The following is a 19,397-nucleotide window of genomic DNA, read 5'->3' as shown; positions in this document are numbered from 1 at the left end:
TGTTCCCTGCAAAGGCTCAGCTCTCCTACTCTCACAATCTACCACCTTCACTGCTGTGTGAAGATGGAAACAATCTTGCAACTGTTCTGAGTCCACTAAAAATTTATGTTACACAACCTCAACTAGTCCCTCAATGCTACTAGGCAATCTACTCTCCCTGCCTTATCAAGTCACTCTTCCATTCTCTACAGTGGCTCTTCCCAAATTTCTCATCTCTCCTCAAGCCTCCCATGGCTTTCTCCTACTCCACTCTCAGCTGAAAGCCTAGCCTCATAATTTACAAAAATTGAGACATTCAGGAGGAGCTCCCTCTTTCTCATCTACTATCACTCAGACACCTTCTGCCTCTGTCTCCTCCTTCACCACGGGTCTTCCATAATATATCAGTCTTAATCCTTATCAAATGATCACATCTTCTCAAACAGATCGCCACTCTGTTATCCCTACTTTTTCACTTATCTACAATCTCTTCCCCCTTTCCTGGTACCTTCCCTACTAGATACTATTATCAACAGAGAGGTTAGGACCAGATAGAAAGACTTGAGAATCATCAGTATAGAGAGAGTAGTTAATCCATTGAAGATGAGATCACTAAGTGAAGTTGTATAAAGGAAAAAGAGAAGAGGGCCTAGGAAGGAACTCTTCTGTAGGACATCTATAGTGAGAGGGTGGGAAGAGAAACTAGTATTTATGGTGAACTTTAAAGTTTTCAAATTATTTATCTCATTTGGTTCCCATAAAAACTCTGGGAACCAGGTACTATTATCCCCATTCTACAGATAAGGAAACTGAGGCTGAGAGATGTTAAATAGATTTCCTCAACTAGCCCTCACCAATCAATAAACAAGAACCGTGCTAAACAAAGATTTTGCCTTCCCAGGTCACTTCCCTCCCTTCTTTCCCCTGTCCTGTTCAAAGTAATATTTGTGCACTAAACAAAAACAGCCTAAAGACTTCTTTTATTTCCACTCTCCTTTGGGGGACTTAATTTTTTTTAATTACTAAGCATTTATTTTCTCTTTCTCCCACACTCCACCTCCCCCAGTGAAAATTATAACCACAGAGCAAAATGATAGCAACAAAAGTGGCAAATGTGCACAGACAAAACAAATGCCCACGTTGACCTTGTCCAAATATAACTATTTCATTCTGCGCGGAGAGTCCCTTATCTGGGGGTGGCTAGAATCCTTCACCATCAGCCCTCTGGCTGCTCATTGCCTAACGATGAGATCTGAAGGCTTTCCAAAGGCAGCTTTTATACAAAGTCGCTGTTAGCGCATACATTGTTTCCTGGTTCTGGCAGGCGGCTTCCCCTTTTCTCTTGCCTTCTCTTGACTCCACTCCTACCTCCCTGGGCTGGTCCCCAGTCGCCGCTCCCCTCCTGAGCCCCACAGGTGAGATGCCAGGGGCATCCTCAGCCCTGCTTCTGGAGTAACATTCTTGGCACCAGAGCTGCTTGGGCTAGGGAGCACAGCGGAAATCCAGAGGACCCCACACGAAGCAAGAAAATCCACTTTCTCAAGCCTGAGAACCTTTAGAATCAAAAGGGAAAATGCCTTTATTATCCAGAGGCGGCATGTGAACCCGAAGGCAAAGGACACGCTACAAGAGGGTGAAGAGGTTTTTCAAAAGGTTGTAAAATATACGCACCCGTAAACGAACCTTTTCTGAAATGCAAAAATTGGAAAAGCGTCTTAAGAGAAATTTTGAAAAGTGTTTCCGCCCGGTTTCGAACCGGGGACCTTTCGCGTGTTAGGCGAACGTGATAGCCACTACACTACGGAAACCGGCCTGGCGCGGGTCTTGTGAAAGATCCTGATAAGGATGTCGTGATGCCTAGCTTCAAGACGTTCTAATCCAGTTTCTTTTACTGCCGAAGCCAAGGTAGTGAAATTAATTTATCTTTCCGGGTCTCTCAGAGCAAAGGAAGGCAACGAAAAACAGGGACGGATTATAGGGAGACGGGGAGGGGTCACAGCTCCCTTTATCAAAAGGATGCGGTGGCGGGGCGGGGGGTTGGGGGGGTGGAGAGAAGGAATTCAAAATGAGACGCACATTTTTGGACATGGGCCAATGAACGATTTTATTTTATTTGCTTAACCTAGTGTTTGTTACAAGGACTTTGCGTTCCTTTCTCTTTTGGGGGTGGGGGACAAAGAGAAAGTAAATGCTTGTTAATTTTTTTATAAAATAATTGTTTAAATTAAAAGGACAAATTTGAGTCCAACTGATGATGACAAGGAAACAGCCAAGCCAAGCCTCAGGAGTCCCTTTCTCTTCCATCTCTCTCTTTTCCTTCCTTTCTTTCCTTTCCTTCCTAGTCCTTTGCCCTTCTCCCACTTCTCATCCTTTCCTCCTCCATCCCTTTTTCCACTTTTCTTCCTCCCACTTTTCCTCCTCCTCCATCTGGTCCCCTCTTTCTTCCAGCCCCTCTTTCCCCTCCTCCTTCTGTTCCTTTCCCTCTCCTACCCCTTTCTTTCCCCCTCTTTGCCCTTCGCTGACCCATGGATACCACGAAGACACCTGAATATAATGGGTACAGAAGGGAGATGGATTGTGCTGTGATTTCCCTCTTATAAGGAAATTTCTGGATAAGGATGGAAGAGTTTTCATATCACAGTCCAGGAGTGTCAGAGGCAAAACTTGAACTCAGCTTTTAGTGGCTTCGAACACACACACACACACACACACACACACACACACACACACACACACACACAGAGCATCTAATAAGCTACACCTGCCTCTAGATCAGCTAAGATCACTGATGTGATAAGGGGAGAAATCCATTCATCATTTATTTTTGCATTTCCCTTTCCTGCAACCAACATGAATTTTAAAAGCCCTGGTGGTTTTTGTATGTCTTTTTTTTTTTTTTTTTCTTGATTTACTCCTGGGAGCATCTTTTTATCAACCTGTACCAGATTTTATCTTTGCATCACAAAGTGCATGAATGAAGTACAAGTTAGGGAAGCACAAAATAGTGTTATGCGTCAGACCTTGGGACAAGGGAAGAATTTATGACCTAACCGGGTGAGGTAGAAACTGGATTTACGATTTCATGGCAATAGGGAATTCCCAGATGAAGAAAATTCCTTAGTGCCTTATATGTACCATATTCACTGAGTTCTTATTTTCAACCAAGTTAAGGGCCCAAAGCTCTACTATTTGTACCCTCGGAGTGTAAGGTTAGTCCTGAAGGGTTGCACATTTGTTTGTACAATTTTGTAGCCCCCATTGGTGTGCTTCCTGCTGTGATTGTAAGTTTGTTATCAATTAGTCAAGTGGACTTAATTACCTTTCAGAAAGGAGTATTTACTACAGTAGTATTGTTGGTATAAAACATTTCCTTAAGACATACTAGAGGGGGCAGCTGGGTAGCTCAGTGGATTGAGAGCCAGATCTAGAGATCTAGGTTCAAATCTGGTCTTAGACACTTCCCAGCTGTGTGACCCTGGGCAAGTCACTTAATCTCCATCACCTAGCCTTACCATTCTTCTGCCTTGGGCAGGTAAGGGTTAAAAAAAAAAAAAGACATGCTCGAAATATAGAGTCCAGAAAAAATGAGTTTAAGATTAGACTGCACATATTGGCAAAGGAGTAATAGAATTCCTGGTAACTGACAGTCCTTTCTCTTCTTGTCTGTGCAATTGAGAAGTTTCTCTTTGACATGGTATAATTTCTTTTGCTGAGTTCTTTGGAGAGCTTATCCATGCTATATCCAGTTTATTCTTGAATTTCATTGAAAACACTGCTGCCAGTCACTGATGTTCTGGGGGATGATGGGAAGATAGAAAGTCCCAGATCTTCTGGACTCTAACTCTTACCTTCTGCCTTAGCATCAGTTCCAAGACAGAAGGCATTCAGGACTAAGTGACTTGTCCAGGGTCATGTAGCTATTAAGTGTCTGAAACCATACTTGAACCTAGGTTCCTGATTCCAGGTCTGGTACTCTATCCATTGTGCTACATAATTAATCTTCTTGACTTTTTAAAACTCAAAATATATTCTTCAAGGCAAAGATGGAGTCAGGGAATGGGAACTACACTAATAGTTTCAGGATAAAGCTAAGAGCTCCCCCGAGTCCTTAAAGTGGTTTTGCTAGAATATTCTCTCTTGACTGGTTCACTCCAATCTCTCTGGCCAAACTAGTGTGACTTTTTTTTATTTTGGTCTAGCTCTATGAAATAATTTTGGGGTAGTTTGTTTGGCACTGAATGTATAAATTAATTTAGGCCAAATTCACATATTATATTGGCTCAGCCTACCCATGAGCAATTCATGTTTTTGTGATCATATAGTTCCTTGGTTTGTTTTGGTAGGTAGATTCCTTTATTTTAAATGGACTCCCTTTCTGTTGGTACCTATTGGTAGTGTAGAGAAATGCTGACGATTTATTTTGTATTGTTTCTTAGTCCTGTCCAACTCTTCCTGGCCCCAAATGGAGTTTTCTTGACAGACACTGAAGTGGTTTGCCATGTTCTTCTCTAGCTCATTTGACAGGACATTTAGGCAAACAGAGTTAAATTATTTGCCCAGGGTCATACAGCTAGTTAGTGTCTAAGGTCAGATTTGAATTCAGTTCTTCCTGACTCCAGGTCCAGCACTCTATCCACTGTCACCTAGTTACCCCTGATATTTTGTAGACAGCTATAAGTTTTTTCAACCAATATGAACAGGTTCCAGTGAGGACTTTTCCCAAAGATAATCTCAAATCCTTGATTTATTGATTGATTGAAATATTCTCACCTCCTATTAATATATCATTTAATTTAAATAGGGTGGAGTGATTTGAATGGTTTACTCAATTAAACCTTACCCTTATCAACAGTCCTAGAGCAGGGATTCTTAATCCAGGGTCCGTGAACTTGGTTTTTAAAAATACTTTAATAACTAATTCAAAATAATTGACTTCCTTTTTTTGGAAAATCGGTTAAAAATATGACTACATATATGAATGTAATAGTGTTCCTATGTTATAAGACATGATTGTGAATAATACAGAGAAGCATAAAAAGACTGATATAAACTGATGAAAAGAGGAGTAGGCAGAACAAGAAAAATAATATATACAAGACAAAATGGACAGAATACTACAGGAATTTTGGTTCATTTGATCCATTGTTAAATACCATTTATGAAAGCCTGTTTGTTCACAGCTAACACTTAAGATACTCTCAAGTCACAGAACATCACATTTTGCATAGATGGAAGAGTAGGCATATGGGTCTGTAGTTATTCTTATTTTCTTGATCAGCATGAAGTCTTATTTTTTGTAGCTTTGGTGCTAATCTTGTTTCCAGTTTTTAGAAAAAAATATTAGAAGGTAAATAAATGTTTTAAGACTACTTATTTGATTGTTGTTTAAAGGGAACATCCAGGAGATGAATAGGGAAAGATCCTGTTGATCAAAAACAGTGCCTTGTTCCAAGTGGCTGAGTGGAGATCAAGTCTGGGGACATGGGGTGAGGGGTGGCATTAGCAAGTGATAGGATGATGGGATCAGGACCCACAATGGTCCTCTTTCCATTTTCATCAATGAGTACCATTGGGATAAGTTTGCTGGATATCTTGCCAATCTTTCTTTAGTATGGTTTAACCCACCACTACTGTGTGAAGAGACTACTCATAATCATCTATCTGTTCATGTATCTGAATTTTCTTCTTCCTGAGATCTTGGGTAATTTCTGTCTTTCCTCGCCCCAGATTTCCCCTATTCCCCTATGTCTGACTATGGTTAGATGGTGACTTCCTTGGAGGCTGGATCTCACAACATCTTTAGCATCGCAGCCTCCTCTTACTGAGCAAAGCAGTTCCTGGTTCACCAGCCTAGATCTCTGCTCTAAGTGATTTTTGTGTGACTAGCGTCACACACACTCACTCACTCACTCACTCACTCACTCACTCACTCACTCACTCACAAATGTCTTGACTTGGTGTTCTTTCCCACTGTCATGGTTGCTTAATTCTCTGGTCTGGCATCAGTAGTTCCAAGCTGTACAATGCTGGTGCTTTGGATCAGCAGACTTTGCTTCTCAAGGGCTGGCATCTGCCCTGCTGGCTATTCCACAGCCTGGAAATGGTGTCTTTGTTGCACTAGCAAGAGAGTGGGAGAGGAACAATTGATAGTGTCAGATTGGATTTTGTGGCATGTCTGGGGGCCTGGTCTTTGGGTCTATTTCTGGGTCCATGGGAGATGGGGGAGGAGTACTGAGTGAGCAGAAAGAATAGTTAGTGGGTTTTGGTATTTTTTTTTACATTCTTTTTTTATATTCTGGGTATCCTAAGCCAAAGAGACAGCTTAAGTCACTATATCTTTGGTGTATAATTGCTGTTTTGGAAAGGTTAAAGAATTTCTGGGGATCACAGAAAATGTCTAATCTTCTATCTTGTTGCTCATATGACCTGGAATTTCCTTATAATTAACTATCATCCTTTGAAAGATATTTAACAAGTTTACATCCTAACCCAACATTGTCCTTGAGAGAGCCAGCTCTCCTATTTGACAGTTAATTTGCACATTTACTAATTAAAATGTCTTTGGGGCTCTTTGGTCTCCTTGTTGTAGTAATTAATTTACATTTACTTAACATTCTATCAAAATTATTGTAGTCAATATTGATATAATTTCTCTTATCCTTTTCCCATTTTTAAATTTTCAATAATTTACTTAAATGATTCAGTTAAATTCTTCTTAATTTTGTCATGCTTTTTTTTTCTCCTACTAGTCTTTCTTGTTTGTAATAAATTCTTACCTTAATTCTGACAGGTCAGGAGTCTGACTGTGTACCAGTGAAGATTCAGGATAATTCTTATAGTCCTATCACATCGGTCATCTGTTAGATTGGAGTTAATTTTGTTCCTTGTGATGTTTTATATTTACTACACCCAATACTTACCAATTCTTTTTTATTTGTAGGAAGAGTTTGGGGTAAAATAGGATAAGAATGAAGAAAGAGTAATAGCAATGAATTGACCTATGGGGATCAATCCTTGTAGTACAATTAAAATGATCTCAAGAACTGTAACATTGTGGGATCATCAAATGTGATAGACTTTGCTACTAATAGCAATGCAATGATCCAGGATAATCCTGAGGGATTTATGAGAAAGAACAACACTATCCACATCCAGAGAAAGAACTGTGGAAGTAGAAATCCAGAAGAAAACATGTGATTTATCACTTGTTTATATGGTATGTGATTTGGGGTTTTGGTTTTAAAGGATTACTCTTTTACAAAAATGAATAATATGGAAATGGGTTCAAGTGATTATATGTATATATGTGTGTACATGTATGTATGTGTATGTATATACATATATATATGCAGATATGTATGTATAACCCAGTGGAATTGCTTGTCAACTCCAGGAGAGGGTAGGGATGAGAGGAGGGAGAAAACAAGAATCATGTAACCATAGAAAAGATTTAAAAAGAGAAAATAAAGTAAATGATCTCTCCCTTTGATCCAGCCATACCATTGTTGGGTTTGTACCCCAAAGAGATCATAGATAAAAGACTTGTATGAAAATATTTATAGCTGCGCTTTTTGTGGTGGCAAAAAACTAGAAAATGAGGGAATGCCCTTTAATTGGGGAATGGCTGAACAAATTGTGGTATATGCTGGTGATGGAATACTATTGTGCTCAAAGCAATAATAAACTGGAGGAATTCCATGTGAACTGGAAAGACCTCCAGGAATTGATGCAGAGTGAAAGGAGCAGAGCCAGAAGAATATTGTACACAGAGACCAATACACTGTGGTAAAATAGAATGTAATGGACTTCTGTACTGGCAGCAATGCAATGATCCATAACAATGCTGAGGGATTTATGGAAAAGACGCTACCCACATTCAGAGAAAGAACTACAGGAGTGGAAACAAAGAAGAAAAGCAACTGCTTAAACACATGGGTTGAGGAGGACATGATTGGGGATGTAGACTCGAAACTACCACACCAATGCAACTATCAACAATTTGGAAATAAGTCTTGATCAATGGCACATGTTAAAACCAGTGGAAATGCGCATCGGCTATGGGGAGCGGGGAATTCGGGGGGGGGGGGGTAAAGGGGAAAGTAAGAACATGAATCATGTAACCATCATAACTTTTCTAAAAAACAAAAATTATAAAATAAAATAAAATAAATGATCTCAAGAGACTGATGTTTGGGTAAGAATATAAATGTAATGATTCTATCAGGCTTACCAGTTAGGCCAGCATCATAATTGATGAAATGACATAGGTCTCCACAATGGTCTCTCATTACTAAGGACAACACAAGATTCATAGGGCAGCCTGATAAATAGATTTTTAGGAGCTCATCATTCAGCTCCTCCCTTGACCATCCCAAGACATCTTTAACTGGTGATAGCCAATTAAGAGCTGCTCTATCAGTCTATCCATACTTCCCCATATGTACATCAAAGGAAACACGTACACAAAAAAAGTACCCTTCTCCCCTTTGATTAGTAAACAAATCCTGTTAAAAGGGAAGATATTCCTTTGGACTCCCAAGGTCAAAGAAAATGGCCAAAGTAGCAGACTAGCTGATCTCTGACCCAGATCCTAGACAGAAGAATACACTGTAATTTTCCCTAATATGTAGGAATTAATACAGCATATGAAAAATAAAGTCTCACACTTGAAACATGGGGATAGGAGATATTCCCAACCTGGATCTAGTCCCAAATGACCACACAGAAACTTTAGGGTGAGCCTATTTCTGGCCATGATGATTCATCGGTTCGGACTGTCTGATGACAGTTTGGTGGTTGAGCAGAACAGAAGAGGTTTATTAAAAGGCCACATCCATCCCCTCCACCATCCCAGCTCTCTGCTCCCTGGCAACCAGAGAGGAAAGATTACTTTTAGCAGCCTGATGGGGAAGGGGACCTAATTCCTCCCCTTTTCTCAGACTGGCTGACAATCCTATAGGAGCACATGACATTTGTTCTTTCTTAACCTTAGACAAACGACTATCCAGAGATAAAACTGCCCAGATGGTGAATTGGTGATTTCTGAAAGTTCCAAAATCCCCAGGAGACCTAGAAGGGAGCAGCTAAAATATTCACTAGATGGGTAGAATCAGAAAAATCACTATCCCAAGCTTTTTTATTATTGAAATTGTGAACTTAAATGCTAAATAAAATGAACATTTATACAACACAGTAGACTAGGAGAAGATAGCTCATGAAACTATGAGCTTCAATTATGTATAGCTTGCATTCTAATGAAATATGTATAAATCTGCTTATATACATTAAATACTGAAATAAATATATAAATATTCCTTAGATAGTAAATATTATGTTTCTATGTTACATATTATGTATAATTACGGATACTTCATAAATGTTAAATAAGTACATTTTATATATAACTATTATCTAAATATAACAAATATATAATAAATTCAATGTAGAACTTTTTTTTAAACTTGTAACTTTCAAAGCTGTTCTGTTTACCCATGATTTTTCCTGGCCTTCTATTCTCTTCTATGCATTTTTAAAAATAGCTTCATAGGGCAGCTGAGTAGCTCAGTGGATTGAGAGCCAGGCCTAGAGACAGGAGGTCCTAGGTTCAAATCTGGCCTCAGACACTTCCCAGCTGTGTGACCCTGGGCAAGTCACTTGACCCCCATTGCCCACCCTTCCCAATCTTCCACCTAGGAGCCAATACACAGAAGTTAAGTTTAAAAATTAAAAAGAAAAAAAAAGAATACATGCCCTTTGATCCAGCCATACCACTACTAGGTTTGTACCCCAAAGAGATAAAAAAAAAAGTTTGTACAAAAACATTTATAGCCCCCACCCTTTATAGTGGCAAAAAATTAGAAAAGGAGGGGATGTCCCTTGTTTGGGGAATGGCTGAACAGATTGTGGTATATGATGGTGATAGAATACTATTGTGCCATAAAGAATGATGAACTGCTTGATTTTTATCAGAACTGGGAAGGCCTCCATGGACTGACTCGGAGTGAACCAAGAGAACATTATACAAGTAACTGAAACATTATGGGGTGATCAAATATAATAGACTTTGCTACTAATAGCAATGCAATGATGGATCATGGGGACAATCCCAAACGTCTTGATTGTGGGCTGTTAGGCACATTAATGTACTATTGTTGGAGCCATGGATCAGATCAGTCATTTTGGAAAGTAATATAAAATTATGCTATAAAAGTTCCTAAATCGTTCATGCTCTTTGAAGTAGAAATACCACTAAGAGACCTGGATCTAGTTGTGGGAGTATGCTTGGAGGGGGCTTGACTATATTTGTATTCTTCAGAATATGTCAAGAAAACACTGGTATTCTCCATTTTAAGGGACACTGAAACCTTTGCGTTTTAGTACACTATGGTAATGTTCAAATGACTTGGGTCAAGCAATAATTTTGATATGTTTTCATTTTTGTTTCAGCAGTAGTCATAAATTTGTGCTCCTATTGACATTAGATTGACTGAAATGTTTGACCTTTATCAGATGAAACTGGACAGAACTGGTTTCCTCACCTTTAGTTTGGTCTCTGTCAGTAGAGAACTAAATTTCATTATTACGCATTTTATTGCTTCTTTTTGTTGTGTTTTTAATACTATAACTTTTAAGGACTGGCTATATTATTCCCAAAGAAATATGCAAAAGTTGAAGCTCTTAAAGATCACACATCAATGACTATTAGAGATATTGTGATAGCTGTTGAGGTCAAACATATCAAGGATCCTTCATACCCATAATAAAATTAGATCAATTTCGATGAATCCCAAAGGAAATTTTGGTGGAAAAAATAATGCTAAGAGAACTGATCAATTATTGTTTCAAAGCAGCCTGATTTCAGAAAACAAATAGAGAACTTGAGAGGAACTGGTAAACTGGAAACATTGTTATTGATTATCCTAATAATCTATTGATTATTCTAGTGTGTTTATAGGCTCCTTGAAATGGGAAGAACATTAAGAAGACTAGTTTTTTAAATTGTCATTATTAAAAATAATGTTTTTCATGGTCAAGACAACATAAGGACTAGAGTACTGAATCCTGGAAAAGGGAATTTTCACAGATGAATCTCACTTTTTTACTCTACCCAAAATATTGTCAGAAGTTTAGGTGAGTCAATAAAATCTGAGTTTCTTTATGACAATGTAAAATATTTGGAGGATTTTTATTTCTAGTAAGCTTGGAAGTCAGATCTCCATGGAAGGAATGATGAATCCTAATCCATATATATGTATGTAGTGAGAAATAAAATTATTACAGAATTAGATAAATCCTCCTAAGTGGAGAAAAAAATACAGCAACCCAACCTTGTATCACATTATGAAAGGTTAAGAAATGTATTCAAAGGAAGAAGCTAAACTATGCCTGAATGATCTGGGAACTTGTCTTGATTTAAACCCTATTGAAAACCTATATATTAGAAGCAGTTGGTTAATGAAATGGATAGAGTGCCAGGTCTGGAGTCAGGAGGATCTGGGTTCAAACATGAACTTCAGCTGTGTGACCCTGGGCAAGTCACTTAACCCTGATTGACTAGCTATTGCTGCTCTTCTTAGAATTGATAGTAAGGCAGAAAGAAAATAAGGATAAAAAAAAATCCTAAAGACTATAATCAAGGTTAGAAATGGAAAGATGGACTATTCAACAAAGATACACCTAAAATACAATGTGAATATGTATTTTCATGATGAAGAATTGAGGAATACATGTCAAAATTTTGGGAATTCAATGCTAAATCATGTAAAACAAGTAAGTGACAAAATAATATAATGCATATTAATTTTTTTTAATTTAAGAAGTTGTAAGGGTTCTTATAGGTCAATAAATTTCATAGTTTTATTTTGTCCCAATTTATTTGCATGCTGTGTTCAGGATCTATCCATTGGAGAGTTGACTTGCGGCTGTTGATTTCCAAAGCTGGACTCTCCTGGTGACTTCATAATGAGTGCATTGTTACCCACACTTTAGAGGTCTTGGCCCAGTGGAGATCTTAAAGAAGGCAGGGAAGTGAGGGAAGAGTTGACTAGAGCCCAAGAGAGCATGCTAGTGGCCAGGCCAATGACAGGGAGGGAAGCGTAGGCACCAACAGGATGAATAATTACTCCACTGCTGCAGTGATAGACAATGGCTCTTCAGTGCTGAAGGCTGGCTTGGCGGGGAACAGGGAGCCACAGTTCATCTATGCCAACATAGTAGGCAGAGCCAAGGGCAAACCCGGGGCCTCAGAAAGCTCACCGAGGGATCTGTTTGTGGGTGAGGAAGCACAGGCCAAGAGATGTTCCCTCTCCATCAGGTAAACTCCATTTTCTATTTAAGGAGTTAGAGGGTCAGAGTGTAAAAGAGAAGAGAAGATGACAAGAGATGGAAGGGGAAGGATAAAAGGGACAGAAGCTTGGCAAATTGTAGAAAGGGAACTGGATTTCAAGTTTGTACGCTTAGGTCCAACTCTTAGCATATTGCCCAGTTCAAAGTCCAACCTTGCCATTGCTACCTAGTGTGACTTTGACATGGTCAAGCTCTCTAGACCCTCAATCTACAAAGTCACAAAAATGAGGCGTCCTGAAATATGTTTTCTAAGGTCTAACTCTAAATCCTCTAAGCCTATGAAAAGAGAAGAACTTAGAATTAGAAAAAGAAAAGGGCAGAAGAAAAAACAGAAATGGTAGTAAGGAAACCGTTTCCTTACTTTCTGCTAGGAGAAAGAGGATGGGGGGTGGTAAAATTAAGCAAAATAAAGGAAAAGGAGAACATAAAAACTTACAACATATTCACAAAGCATTTTGCCTTTTATGAAGCCCTTTTTTTAAACAAATAATTTTATTTTTAAAAATAATAAACTATTTTCACTCCTTACATCTTCTCCTCATTGGAAAAAAAAAGAAGAAAAAAATAAAACTCTTGGAATAGAAAGCATAGTTAAGTTAAATAAATTCCTGCAATTAAACTTGTACAAAAATGTATGCCTCATCCTATACCTTGAATTCAGCTTCTCTTTGTCAGGAGGTGGGGGGGCATACTTCATCACTGAATGTCTCCAGGCTGCTTTCTGATTTCACTACTCCACAGAAATTGCTCTCTCAAAGCTCACTCTGGATCTTTTTATTGCTCAATCCTATGACCTTTTCTTTGTCCTCATCCTACTTGATCTCTCTGATACATATTCCTTAATTCTTCATCATGAAAACACTTATACCGTGGATTAAACATACCTTTGTGGAATCATTTTTTCCCTCTATTTCTAGCCTTGATTATAACTCTTAGATGAACTAGAATTTCAAGGAGATTTAAATCTCTGAAGCTTTAGATTCCAATAACTGACCCTCCACCTTCTGATTACTTTTCTCTCTTTTGGCTTCTGTGACTACTGGTCCTCCTCTTGCCTGATAAATAGCTCCTTTGTTCTCCTTTGCTTGGTCATGAACCATCTACTGCCCCCTTCTGTGAGTGGGTTCTTTTCTGGACCTTTTTTTGCTCTATGGCCTTTTTTGGTCATCTCTTTGGCTTCTACGACTTCAAATATTTCTATGTAACTATTTCTCAGTTTCACATTCAGCTCTCACCTTGACTTCCAGATCTGCCTCACCAACTACCTGCTGGGAGCCTCCTCCTAGATGCGCCCCACCCCCCATCAGTATCTCAGATTTAACATGCCAGGTTCCTTCCCTTGGATCTTTCTGGGCTCTTCCCTAACCCAATCATATCACTTTTCAAGTCCTGTGTATTTTACCTTGATAATATCACTACCATCACCACCTGCTGAGATGGTCTACCATCCACTTCATTTTACAGAGAAGGAAACTAGGGCAAACAGGGTTGAGTGACTTGCCCAGGGTCACACAGCCAGCAAGTATCTAAGGCCATATTTGAATTCACAAAGATGAGTCTTCTTGACTTCAGGATCAGCACTCCATCCACTGTGCCACCTAGCTGCCCCACTTGCTGCTTAGAGACCCTTAACTAAGGATCTAGGTCATGTTGTCCAGAAACCCTGTCTGATGTGAAGATTGATGCCAAGAGTTTTTCTACAACTAAACCCCTCAAGAATACGTCTTATTGGAAAACTGGTCCCATATTGGTCAACCGGTAAATGTTTCCATGTTTCTTTGAATCTAGACATTTGAGGGTAGTGGGACATCTCTTTTGCTAATTTCAGGGAATTATACCGATTTGCCCCACCCCAACTTAGAAATTTCCTAATCTTTCCTCTAATTAAAAATTAGATTACCTAATTTCCTATTCTGGTTAACTGTTTCTTTTTAATTATTTGGGTTTATTTGATTGTTTTTAACTGGTCCCAATTTGTTATGCATTTGGCATGCATTGCTTAATAAATCAATATACTCAGAAGCTCGAACCTTTGTTTCCCCAGTCATTTCATCTTTCTTTTTTTAATTTTATTTTTTTTAACCCTTACTTTCCTTCTTGGAGTCAATACTGTGTATTGGCTCCAAGGCAGAAGAGTGGTAAGGGTAGGTAATGGGGGTCAAGTGACTTGCCCAGGGTCACACAGCTGGAAAGTGTCTGAGGCCAGATTTGAACCCAGGACCTCCTGTCTCTAGGCCTGGCTCTCAATCCACTGAGCTACCCAGCTACCCCCTATTTCATCTTTCATTCAGGACACCTACCAAGTACATTACACTGTGATTTGTTTAGGAGTTCTATAAAGGCAAAAGTCCACTCTCCTTGATCTGACCCTATAACCGACAAGCCTCAAACTGGTCAGTGAGAGACTTAAGGGAGCATCTGAAGACTTCCCCAGGAAGAAGGTGAGTACAATTTGTTCCAACAGCCATGAAGGCAGCAGAAGCAGGTGTTGTGGAGTGCTTAGAGCTTGTTCAGACACTGAAGACACCAGGTTCATCCACTGGATTCTGGGCCATCACCAGCCATCCTGACTTTTGTCTCGCCACTGGACTTCAATTACTCTGGAAGAAAAGTGAAGCTGATGACTTTGTGCATCTCTGCCTCACTTTAATCCAACTCATGAGCAAGTCAAGTGATCCACCCTATGAGGGCTCCTCTTCAAACAACAGCAACACTCACTAGCAGATATGTCCTCTCAGATCACCTGGCTCTCTCCTGAGCTTGGAGCCTCATCACCTGCTCTTTGTAATTGTCTTCTTCATTGCCTCCACTCATTCCTTCTTCAATCCATAGCCCACACAGCTGCCCAAATGATCTTACCAAAACATCATTTGTCTTTTTCTGCTCTAAGATTTTCGGCTGGCTCCCTGTTTCCTGTAGAGCAAAAGATATATTCCTAGGGGACAGCTGAGTGACTCAGTGGTTTGATAGCCAGGTCTAGAGATGGAAAGTCTTGGGTTCAAATCTGATCTGACACTTCCTAGCTATGTGACCCTGGCCAAGTCACTTAACCCTCATTGCCTAGTCCTTACTGCTCTTCTGCCTTGGAACCAACATTCAGTATTGATTCTAAAATGGGAGGTAAGGGTTTAAATACATATATAATTTATTATATAATTTATCTTATTATAAGTTATTATTTATATATTTTATTATTTAGAATTTATTTTCTTTTTATTTATACATTTTATTATTTAGTATATATAATTTATTTACTATATTGTGTATAATATATTAACTTATATATAATATATTATTATATATATATTAATAAACATATATAGTTCTCGGTCTGACTTTGAAAGTCTTCCACAAGCTGCTTGGAAAGGACCTTTCCACACTCATTTCACATTACTCCATTGTGTGCATTCTCTTCTGGTGGCACTGGACGGACTACTGACCGGTCCCAGAACTTGGAATGGCATCTATCACCTCTTTGTATTTGTACAAGCTGACCTCTGGGCTTGGAATGCATTTTTTTCCTCACCTCAGCCTGATATGTGAATCTCTTCTTTCCTTTGCAGGTTCAGTTCTTAACCTCGGCAACTCTGCCAATCCTTTCATTTCTATCACTCCATTCCCCAGGGTCCCGTACTGGGTCTTGGCATTTAAGTAGGCACTTAGGGGCTTGATTCCTTGAATGGCCACTGATGATTCCCAGCCCTGTAGATGATTGCTAGCTGGGTGACTTTGGAGAAATCACTTTCTCTCTGTGATTTTCTCCTTTCCCCCCATCAGTAAAAGGAAGTTGTGGTCATTCAATAAGAACTTATTATTAAGTGTTTACTATGAACCAGGTACTGTGCTAAGGACTGAAAATATAAAGAAAGGGCCAAAACAGTCCCTATGGTACCTCTTGTACTGGGGGGAAGGAGGAAGGAGGAAGGAATGCTTTATAAAACTCTGGGGCCATCTAGTGATGCAGTAGACAGTGATGGATCTTGAGTCAGGAAGACGTGAGTTCAAATACTAACTGTGCAACCCAGGGCAAGTCACTTAACCTGTTTGCCTCAGTTTTCTCATCAGTAAAATGGGGATTTTAATAGCATCTACCATCCAGGGTCATTTAATATTTGTAAACTGCTTAAAGTACCATATAAATTCTAGCTACAAATTAGTACTACGACTACTACTTTAACAAATGAAATAATAATTATTAAAGACTTAGCACGGTGGCTGGCCCAGAGTAGGCACGAGATATAACTGTTAGCTATTACTATTATATAAATGATTCCTTCTTCTCCTTGCCTAAGGTCACACGGATGATAGTAAGTGGTAGGCTCATATCCAGGTGATGTGACACTCTTTCTACCTCACTACCATCCCTCTCAAAGCCCAGAAGCTGGGGAAAATAAGAAGGAGGAAGATGGGAAGGGACAAAGAAAGAGAAGAGACATCAGGGGCACTAGCTGCTGGTAACAGAGGTCCTCGGTGAGACATAGTGATTCCTACATGGGATCCTAGTGCCTTCAAGTTGGGTTCCAGTTCTTGGGGACAGGTAAAATCTTTAGGGGTGGAGGGGAAAGAAATGGAAACCAAAGGGCGACTTTTTGTTCTCCTATAATCTCTACAGCTATCCAGTGGAACGGGGCCTGATCACCTCCTGGGCAGACATGGAGGCCATGTGGAGAAATGTCTATGAGAATAACTTGAAAATGAAGTCCCATGAGAGTCCAGTCATGCTCACAGAGCCAGCGTTCAACCCTCTGGCTAACAGGGAAAAGATGACCGAGTTATTCTTTGAGAATTTTGAGGTTCCGGCCCTGTATGTCTCTATCCAGCCTGTCTTGGCCCTCTTTGCCTCAGGCTATACCACAGGATACGTGCTGGATTCAGGTGCTGGGGTATCCCAGTGTGTGCCCATCTTTGAAGGCTATTGCCTACCTCACGGTGTCCTTCGGCTGGATCTGGCTGGGCGAGATCTCACTGACTACCTTATTAAACTCCTCCAAGACCATGGCATTTTGCTGCTTAGCCAATCCGACAAAAAGGTTGTCAAAAACATCAAAGAGAATTACTGTTACGTGGCTGCCAACTTTGAAGACGAAACAACCAAGAATCCTGCTGTGTTAGAGAAAACTTACAAACTGCCCGACGGAAAGACCATCAAACTCCATGATGAAATGTTCCGCTGCCCAGAGAGCCTTTTTCTTCCGGGGCACCTGAATCTGGAGGCCCCTGGCATTGACAAACTCTGTTACAGCAGTATAATGAAGTGTGACATGGACCTAAGGAACTCCTTCTTCTCCAATATTGTCCTTGCTGGGGGATCAACCTGTTTCCCTGGTTTAGACAAGAGACTAGTAAAAGAATTGGCTCTCATGGTACCTGCCAACACTTCTGTGAGGGTTTCTGCTCCGCCAGACAGGAAAGTATCTGGGTGGATGGGAGGGTCTATCCTTGCTTCCCTGCCAGCCTTTCAAGACATGTGGATCACTACTGCAGAATTTAAAGAGGTTGGAGCCAACATTATACATCAACGATGCTTCTGAAAATCCATCCATCACTGATAAGATGCTAAGGAAACAATGTGTGTACATGAAAGAAAGAATGGATGAAAAAGAAAGAAAGAAGGAGAGAGGAGAGAAAGAGAGAGAGAAAGAGAGAGAGAAAGAGATGAGAGAGAGATGAGAGAGAGAGAGAGAGAAAGAGAGAAAGGGAGGGAGAGAGAGGATTTGAAGAGATTTTACCTAATTTTTTCTGGGAAGACATTTTAACTATGCCTTTGGTCCACATCCATAATAAAACACTGAAGGGGAAAAATAATGACTATTTATTTAATAATTAATCATCAAATAGTTATTGGTCACCTAAGGATATGTAGAATGTGTAATTCATAGCCCAATACTCCAAGCCCTGGTTTGACATAGATGTAATTTTCAAACTCAGGGAACTGCCTCCAAGTGACTTTTTTTTTTTTTAAACCCTTACCTTCCATCTTGGAGTCAATACTGTGTATTGGCTCCTAGGTGGAAGAGGAGTGGTAAGAGTGGGCAATGGGGGTCAAGTGACTTGTCCAGGGTCACACAGCTGGGAAGTGTCAGAGATCAGATTTGAACCTAGGACCTTCCATCTCTAGGCCTGGCTCTCAATCCACTGGGCTACCCAGCTGCCCCCTCCAAGTGACTTTTTGGTTCATTTTCCTCCATCTCATGTTTTCCTGAGAACCTCAGATTTTAGCTTAAATTTAGGTTCTCACAGTGGTCATTAAAAGTGCCTTCAGCTGGTATGCATGTACCCAAATTTCAATGTATTTGAAATAGAAAATAGCCTTGATTTTATCTCAGAGACTATTATTCAATGGTCAAAGTTTTACGCTAACCCCCTAACAATAAAATTCTCATTTCCCCTTTTGTGAGTCTTACCTTCTCCCTAAGGACAAATATAATAGTTTAGTTTCATAGTCCTACCCAAAGAGTAGAGGAATCCCTTAGAAAACTTTTCTATACATATTCAGCCTAGTGGGGTGGGGTGGAAAGAAGCAAAGAAAATCTCCATCCGGAAGGAGCTTACATTCTAAAGCATCCGCTCTGTGTTCAACTCACTTCAGATTTCTCCCTGAATCTTACTTCGAGCTGTGAGCCTTCATCCCTAACACTTTCACTTTTAGAACCCAACTTAAGCAGCTGCTAATAAATGCCTGGGGCTAGAATAGAACTCAAGTCTTCCTGTCCCTGTCAGATGAACCATCTGGATGTCTCCAGTGTAATAAATTCTGTATTAGCTTTTAAAAAAATAAATACAGTGTTTCCTTTAAGTCTTAGTGCAGTTCTAGGTTTTTAATGCTCAGGACTCCACTAAAATTTTGGGACACCTTGCATCGTATTAACAATGTAATCAAAGTCATAAATAGAAGTTGGGTGGAACAGTGGAGAAAGTGCTGGACCTGAATTCAGGAAGATCTGAGTTCAAATCCATTCTCAAGTGTGTAAGTAGAGTACTTACTGTATGACTGGGGCAAGTTTCTTAACTACTGTCTGCCTCATTTTCCTCATCTGTAAAAAATGAGGATAATGAGAGGCAGCTCAGTGGCT

The 19,397-nt window shown here is 39.7% G+C and overlaps 1 protein-coding gene and 1 non-coding gene across 2 annotated transcripts; one reads left to right on the top strand and one right to left on the bottom strand.

Moving 5' to 3' along the window:
• Positions 1 to 1,714: 1,714 nt before the first annotated feature.
• Positions 1,715 to 1,787, bottom strand: TRNAV-AAC. Its single transcript has one exon. It is a non-coding gene; the product is annotated as a tRNA-Val (tRNA).
• A 10,302-nt stretch (positions 1,788 to 12,089) lies between these two features.
• Positions 12,090 to 17,855, top strand: ACTRT3 (actin related protein T3). The gene is made up of 2 exons (XM_044667724.1): positions 12,090 to 12,292; positions 16,937 to 17,855. The coding sequence occupies exons 1-2, from the start codon at positions 12,090 to 12,092 to the stop codon at positions 17,853 to 17,855; spliced, it is 1,122 nt and encodes a 373-aa protein (XP_044523659.1).
• The last annotated feature ends 1,542 nt before the right edge of the window (positions 17,856 to 19,397 follow it).

This window comes from Gracilinanus agilis, chromosome 3, assembly GCF_016433145.1.
Source record: "Gracilinanus agilis isolate LMUSP501 chromosome 3, AgileGrace, whole genome shotgun sequence".
NCBI classification, from domain to species: domain Eukaryota; kingdom Metazoa; phylum Chordata; class Mammalia; order Didelphimorphia; family Didelphidae; genus Gracilinanus; species Gracilinanus agilis.
Note: the sequence above shows the minus strand (reverse complement) of the source record. Positions and strands in the feature narration are given on the sequence as shown.

Excerpts from the sequence above, each read along its gene's own strand:
- ACTRT3 (XM_044667724.1), top strand. The coding sequence starts at position 12,090 with ATGAATAATTACTCCACTGCTGCAGTGATAGACAATGGCTCTTCAGTG. Across the intron at positions 12,293-16,936 it reads AGATGTTCCCTCTCCATCAG|CTATCCAGTGGAACGGGGCC; the intron begins GTAAACTCCATT and ends TAATCTCTACAG.